General features: G+C 33.3%; 2 protein-coding genes across 3 annotated transcripts; both read right to left on the reverse strand.

The window, feature by feature from the left end:
- Positions 1-906: 906 nt before the first annotated feature.
- On the reverse strand, positions 907-1,906 carry LOC130951167 (uncharacterized). 2 transcript variants are annotated; one of them, XM_057879794.1, is made up of 2 exons: positions 1,257-1,906; positions 907-1,155 (listed from the first exon to the last, which is right to left on the reverse strand). In XM_057879794.1, exons 1-2 carry the CDS (start codon positions 1,881-1,883, stop codon positions 1,066-1,068), a joined length of 717 nt encoding a protein of 238 aa, XP_057735777.1. In that variant the 5' UTR covers positions 1,884-1,906; the 3' UTR covers positions 907-1,065. The 2 variants fall into 2 exon arrangements, with proteins under 2 accessions (XP_057735777.1, XP_057735776.1); XM_057879793.1 differs by having other exon boundaries at positions 910-1,136.
- Positions 1,907-2,716: 810 nt separating this feature from the next.
- On the reverse strand, positions 2,717-7,226 carry LOC130951166 (beta-hexosaminidase 1-like). The gene is made up of 15 exons (XM_057879792.1): positions 6,695-7,226; positions 6,528-6,605; positions 6,392-6,427; positions 5,905-6,016; positions 5,729-5,799; positions 5,458-5,588; positions 5,110-5,126; positions 4,884-4,932; positions 4,691-4,791; positions 4,475-4,534; positions 4,179-4,212; positions 3,804-3,902; positions 3,520-3,579; positions 3,184-3,434; positions 2,717-3,080 (listed from the first exon to the last, which is right to left on the reverse strand). Exons 1-15 carry the CDS (start codon positions 7,061-7,063, stop codon positions 2,908-2,910), a joined length of 1,641 nt encoding a protein of 546 aa, XP_057735775.1. The 5' UTR covers positions 7,064-7,226; the 3' UTR covers positions 2,717-2,907.
- Between the last annotated feature and the right edge of the window lie 343 nt (positions 7,227-7,569).

The following is a 7,569-nucleotide window of genomic DNA, read 5'->3' on the forward strand; positions in this document are numbered from 1 at the left end:
AAAATCTTTTTTTAGAAACTAAAATTTATATTTTTTTTAAAAGATAAGATATTTTTCACATAATAAATAAAAAATATCTTTTTTGAGAAGTTAAAATTTATATTTTTTTTAAAAGATAAGATATTTTTCACATAATAAATGAAAAATACTTTTATCTTAATTTACCCAAACATAATTGATAAATAAAAAAATATTTTTATATAAGATATCCAAATATAGAATTACTTTTATTTTTGTAAAAGATTTTTTTAAAAAATATCATTTAAAAAAATATCTTTTCAAGAATGACGTCCAAACAAATTTTAATTTAATTTTTATGGAAGTTAAATTTGTTCTTTTTTGTCTGAGCTTTTTTTATTATTTTAAATACTCACTTCTTAAATTTAATTTGCTATCAAAAGACAATTGCTCTAATTCCTAGTTTATTTATTTTTGTATGCGGTGCTATTTTATATTTTTATTATAATATTTGGGCTCAAATTTAACTTTTTTTTAACAATATTTTTATTTCATTTTTTCAATTTTTTTGTTTAAAGTTTAAACAACTGGGCAAAACGCCAAAAAAAACAGAAAAATCACTCTAGGCAGAACTTTGTCTTTTTTAATATAAAAATATGTTTTAATTTATTTATTTATTTACAGTTTATATCCTTGACTAATGATCATGAATATATAACCTAATATGTGTTTTAAGCATTTAATCTAGAATGAGAGATAAGAAAACTCTTACGATTAAATTAGTCTAAATATTTTAAATGTTTTTTAAATTAATAATATCTTAATGTGTGTGCTTTTATAATAGGTAACTTGTATATTTGCAAAAGTTTAAATTGGATTGATTTTATCATATTGTGAACAAATGACATGAATAATGAATTATTGGATTTATTACTTTGGCCCAATACACATATCATGATATTTATGGTATACAATTAAAATACAAAGCTTGTTAAAAAAAATAACAAGCTCTGGTTATTCATAAAAACTACTTACATTAAGATTAAGAGTGCGCATATCCTAAATCAAGACATTAATCATAGTCATATTAGATGAAAGCTGGTGTTTTCAGAATTCTTGAGAAAAACATTGGTTAAAACCATTTCTGACTGTAGCGAAGCCCTCAGTAGCTTCACACCCTATAAAACAAAACATAAACTTCAACTCAAGAGATCAATCAAAATTTTCCAAAAAAAAAATAAAAAAATAAGTATATAAAAACTTCATGTTTGACTGCTATGACTTATTATTATTATTACCTCTGGCATCCCCAATTCAACAACCTTCTCCTTCAAGACACCAACATCCTTAACACTGAACTGATTAAGCATGGTGATGCAAGATATGGTTGACATTGGCTCAATCACCAAATCATCCGTCACCGTGTATGTCACAACCTCCTTCACAAATCCATTACTGTTGCTGTTAAAAGAAGAATCTTTGACTTGATCATTCTTGCTTATGTATTTGACTTCTCTAGTCATATAACCAAACCCACACGCGCTGCATTTAGAGTTATACAAATCTGTAACCGTATAACTGCTGCAACTTCCGCATCTGTACAGCTTCAACGGGATAGACTCCGATTGACCTTCACCGCCGCCGCCATTTGGAGGGAGAAGAGCAGAGATGAGAGGTGAAGAGAGAGGAATCTTAGGGTTCAAGAGAAAATGTTTAGGTTGATTTGGTTGTAAGTAATAAGTGTCGTTTAGGGTTTCCACGCTCTGATATAGATTCCCTATGCAACCAACCGCTCCTTTGGTGGTTAGGAGCTTCACTACGGTGGCCAGTGGCAGCTGAAGAAAGTGGAAGAGGAAGTCTATCACTTCTTTGGATGCTTCAGCGAAGAGAACTTTCTCGCGCTTTGTGTCAACGAGGAGCTTCATGTTCAGTTTTGTAGTGGACGCCATTATCGACATTCATGAAGGAAGAAGGTGCATCATAATGTATTTATTTGGGGGAATAAATGCTTTTCTAACTGGGTAAGTTTTGTAATTAACTTTTATTTTCTTATTGTAAAATTTTGAGTAAATGTCATTTTCGATCCCTAACTATTTGTCCATGGATTTCACACTCTCTAATAAATATAAAAGCTCAAATCGGTCTCTATCTACTATATATGTACGTTCCAGTCTTTCGAGCAGGTCGCGAAATAAGTGACTGACACATCTGTTTAAAACTGATCGAAGAACTGGAATGTACATAAATCAAAGTGGACAGAGACCGATTTAGATTTTTATATTTGTTAGAGGGTGCAAAGTCTATCGAACAAATAGTTAAGGACCAAAAATGACATTTACTCTAAAATTTTCATTAAAAGTTTGTATTTCTTTTATAAATAATAAAATAAATTTGTTGAAATTGCAGTTTGGGACAAATAAAGTTGAATTTCTTTTTTGATATTCTATGATTCATTTCTTAACACATGAAGCTTTCTTTTCTCTTTTATTCCCCTTTGATCCTACCCTATGACTAAAACCTGAAAGATAAGCGCAAGAAAGGGACCTTCAAAAACTTACTGGTTACATAAGAATACAACTATATACTTATAATATATTAGAAGAATAAAACAGATAAGAGTTGTGAGCTGTATCTGATTAAAAGAACAAAAATAAGGACTCAAATTGTGCCTATAAGATTATTATTGAAAAGTAGCAAGTGAAAATTTGAAATAATAATATCAACAGAAAGATTCAATAGTTTCAATAATAATGCAATGTTTTACAAGTATCATGTTGAATAATCGTTGGTTATGTATCATATTTTTACAACTAAACTTGAGCTTTGATTCCAAAGATAAATAACCGGCTATTATTTATTCATTCAACAATAACTTACAACATGGATTTTAACTCAATTATAAAGTTACAATTCTAGCTCATCAACTGTTCAATAGCTATTAGAATAAGATCATTGATCAAAGCATGAGCCAGGACCAGTAGGTGCAGTCCTACCATAGAAGTTTGTCACAGGAGCAGCTGCAACCCCTCTTCTATTCAACAAGCATCTGAAGTATTGCAACCGCGGCAGCGTCGTAATATTTATGTTTCTAGTAGTATGATCTCTCGGACTCCACAGGCGTTCTGCGCGAAAACACGGACCGGTTAATGAGCTAGCTAGAATGGTAACTTTGGTAACCATCTAGACAAAGTAAATGCATTTCAATGGAGAAACTGAATGGCTAACCTGCTGCAGCAGCAGCTCGAGGCCATATTGTTTGCTGAACATCTGATGTATCCACCGTCTCGCCCCACATGCAAACTTCTCCTCCAAGTACAAGTTTTTGTTCCGAAACTTTTCGGATTCCTTCTAGTGGCTCGGCAGTATAGACATCTTCCCATGGTACATCTAGATGGTCCAAATACCAGACACCTTGGTTGCTGAAAATGCACCTGAAACCTTTTGCAACTGCCTTTGGACAAACTCCAGGGCCCAACCTACAGTCATTAAGTGAAGCGTGGTATGCTTAGACTCCAACAGCTGAGTTTCGTGCAAAATAAAACGAGATAGATGAAAATTCACCAGTTATGAACTACAGTCTTCGGATGGAGCTTAGCTGGAAATGAGTTGAAGGTTTCTTCCCTGAGAAGTCAGAGAAAAGAAAATGTCAAGTTGAAATATGTGCCTACATTTTAAGATGATGTTGTAAACATATAAATGTGCATAAATTAGAAACACTTGTTAAATATATAAATATTTTCGATACGAGAATGAGTTTACAGAACTATGAGAAGCATCCATGATATGAAAAAAATAAGAGTAATAAATGAGTTTACGCAACAAGGCCATCTAGATATGGATCTTACCAGTTTACAGGACTCCATCTTTTCGAAAGAGCTATCTCTTGGGCCTTCAGTACAAAATATTCATATGCAGCTTTGGGAGTCAAGCGGTTCTGAGAAAGCCTGAATTGGAGATTTAGTCAAAATACAAAAAGGTTTTTCAAATCATGACATTGTGCTTAATACATTGACAATCAATCAGATTCATGAATCAAGATAGTTAGTTCACCAGATTGCAATGTATGCCATCAAACACAGCAACACAATCCCTTGGTAATTATTATATCTCATCATCACATTTGGCATTTTGTTTGAGTTTCACAAATTTGTTGGATTTTAATGGAATTACTACATTAGGCATAAAATTAATGTATGAATATGACAGGTTAAGGTTGTTACCAGTGAGTCACTTGAGAAGTATTGCTCCAGCAATCTGCCAAAATAAATCGGATTTTCGTCAATTAGCACTTTAACAAAATAGCTTAAGATAACCCTATACCATTTACTGTAATCGCTAATACTTGGAAATATCTTGAAGCTGCACACACGGTCACTGTTAAACATGTTATCATAATAGAAATCAACTTTACATTCTGCTGTTGTTGAAAATGGTTCCTGGGCCCTTGCTTATTAGCTTAAGATATTACTATATTAGGTCAAGTAGTTCTTGCAAGAAGAAAGTCATTCATGCTGACCTGTATTAACTTCATCACCACCCAAATGAAATAGCTCGAATGGAAATATTTTTCTCATATCTGTAAAATTCAGAACAAGAGAAAGACATAACATTAATTCACGAGATCAATGTAAATGGTATTACAGGAAGAAGGATAAAGTAGAAGAAGCATTTAGCCAAAATATGCATACGAGTATATGAGTAATTTATTCATGATATATATAGGAAAACTAACCTGACAAAATTCCAGAAAGGACATCAAATGTAAAATCCTTTGAAACGTCTAGTGGCTCCTTACATGAGGGTGATGGCCAAAGACTAGGATATCCGACACCCCTAAAAAAAGATTAAAAAATCAAACATTTCTGATACACAATACTATCAAGCTATCAGATTTTTAAAAAACATTAGCATGACACTAGCATTACCATGATGCTGCATGACCAGGGACATCCACTTCTGCCATCACATTTATACCTGTAATATTCCATGAAAGTGCTTATGAAACATATTTAGATTGATAGAAAGACGAAACTTGGAAGGAACATAGGAAAAACAAAACCAAAAAGAGAATTCCAAAATCAAGATCCAGATAGATAAATGCAGCAAAAAATATGAAATGGAAACTTCAAAAGGAATTTGAAGCTACCTCACCTCTCATTCTTGAAAAGCTTTATGGCAAGACAAGCGCAACATGAAAAAGAGCATAATATTAGTCAATTGTAGAGAAAGAAAGATGACTCAAAGAAGGCAGTTAAATATTTTGGACCCCCTTTCCTTTGACTGGTTTCTAGCAATTTCACTGTCTAAATTTCCAGTTCAAAATTTATTCAGATTGCGGAACTAGATGGTTGCAATATCATGTATATTGCTAGTTTGAACATGTTTTTTCCCAGTCATACATCCCCTTGTCAGGTACGACTATGAAAAAGACAAAAATATATATAGGAGAAGCCTTTAAATCTAACTTATTGGTACGACACTGAAGAAGGTAAGTCTTACTTGACAATTTCATATGCGTCCTCCACAGTGTAACGTTCCCATTTTGTGTAAGAACCTTTCCACAGATTTGGATATGACGGCACCTCTAGAGGAAATGACTGCTCGTCTATGATATGCCAATGCAGAACATTCTAGCAAGCATGAGTTTTTCATATCAACAGTGCATGAAACAAATAACAATGTGTGCTAGTTAGCAGATGCCTGTGTTTTCAAATTTTCACAATCAACTTTGAGGGAAGAAATGAAAAAAAAAATGTAACATCTATCTTACAAGCTTAGCATATGACATAGATTCAATTATCTGCTTAATCACATCAATTGGTAAATAGTGCCTCGATGTATCTGCAAAATTAACAAAAACCCAAGAAATGTATCAATAACCTCATATTATAGCATATAGACACAAACAGAATACAGAATTTCCTAAGTTACAAAATCTTGGCTCACCCAACATAAGCCCACGGTATGCAAATCTAGGTTTATCTCGGATGGACCAAGGCGCCTTGTTTATTTGTACCGTTTTAGTTGTGTAGTCAAACGAACACAACTGACTGAATGTCTGGTGCACCATGAAAGAGGCAAAAAAATTAATGAAACAGGTGACACATAACTCAACAAGAGTTGCAAATTTGTCAATCATCTATAATGTTGGGTGCATACTCAAGGTGCATTATCCATAGACAATATGCATAAATGCTAGAATTTCACAAATAAATTCAATCAAATTGCAGAGATATGCAGAGCAGGTAACGAATTCCATGAATAGTATCAAGAAAATGCAAGCCTATAGTATGAAGTATGTATTTACATAGATGTTAAAACTTAAAACATTGATTTACATATACAACTCCTATAATCAGACAAGAAACCATCTCATCAAAGCATCAGTATAGAGAACCAGGACTGAGTTGCAAGTTGTATAATCTATTCATACCTCTAATCCACGCAATGCACCAAAAACAGTGTTTGCCTACAATAAATCAAAACAGCAAATATATATATATATATTAGATTACACAACTAAAATTCAACTCAAACAACAAATAAAAGTTAAAACCCAAAAAACACACCTCAATTGTGACTACTCCGGAATGCAACTCGGCATTTGAAACGAACAAACTATAGCTTTCATCCACTCCAAGTTGAAGCTGCAACACAGGCCAAGATATCAAAGTTCCCACTCAGAAAAATCAAAACTTTATCCAAACCCACAAAATAAAAAGGCACATTCACAGACCTGGTCGCTGTGAGATTGAACATTGATCTGCAATTTGGAAACATCATAGGTAGTCCTGAGAGTTCTGAGAAAACCATAGCGATCAGAGTGCTTGAAGACGATCCCTCTGTACCTATCAAACGCCGCCCTGAGAATGGCGGAGGAGGCGGCATTTCCGGCGAGAGAGAGGGCAGGGTCGACGGAGAGAGTGTGATTGCCGAAGGTGAATGCGGCAGGGAGTGGCCAAATGAAAGGTAGCGAAGGCGAAGAGCGCGGTGTTGGGTTGAGTGTTCCAGCAGCAACAGCTTCAGAAACGCAAAGTGTTAAAGCAGTGAAGAAGAGTGCGCATGCAAATGCCGTGTGCCACGTGGGTAGGGGCCACAGCTTCATGGCTCTGTGAAGAAGAAGAAGAAGAAGAAGAATGTGGATGAGGTTTTGAGTTGCTGGAACCAACTACATTAATGGTAATGGCATGTGATTAGTGGAGTTGTTGAACTTAGAAAGTGAAGAGGAATCTGAATCTGAACCTGAAAATACATGAAAGATGAAACAAGAAACATCAACACTGATTAGTCATAATCTCATAACTCATCACTCATTAGTTGTTTCTTTTTTTATTTTTTTCTTTTTAAGCAGTCACGTGATCCCATATTTTAATTGTATCAATTTAGTATATGAAATTAGTAAATTTATAAGGACTTTAAAATAATTTACTAATTTTTTATTTATAATATCTTAAATCAAGAGTGTATAATATTAATATACTGTAATAGTAAAGTGGTTTTTTTTTTCTATTATACTTTAATCAAGATTTATAGATGTAATAATTGAGTTGTAAATTTTGTAGATATATAAATTGAAGACTCTAATTTGTGTTTAAATTTAGTAAAACATAA

This window comes from Arachis stenosperma, chromosome 9 (genome assembly GCF_014773155.1).
Source record: "Arachis stenosperma cultivar V10309 chromosome 9, arast.V10309.gnm1.PFL2, whole genome shotgun sequence".
Lineage (NCBI taxonomy): Eukaryota > Viridiplantae > Streptophyta > Magnoliopsida > Fabales > Fabaceae > Arachis > Arachis stenosperma.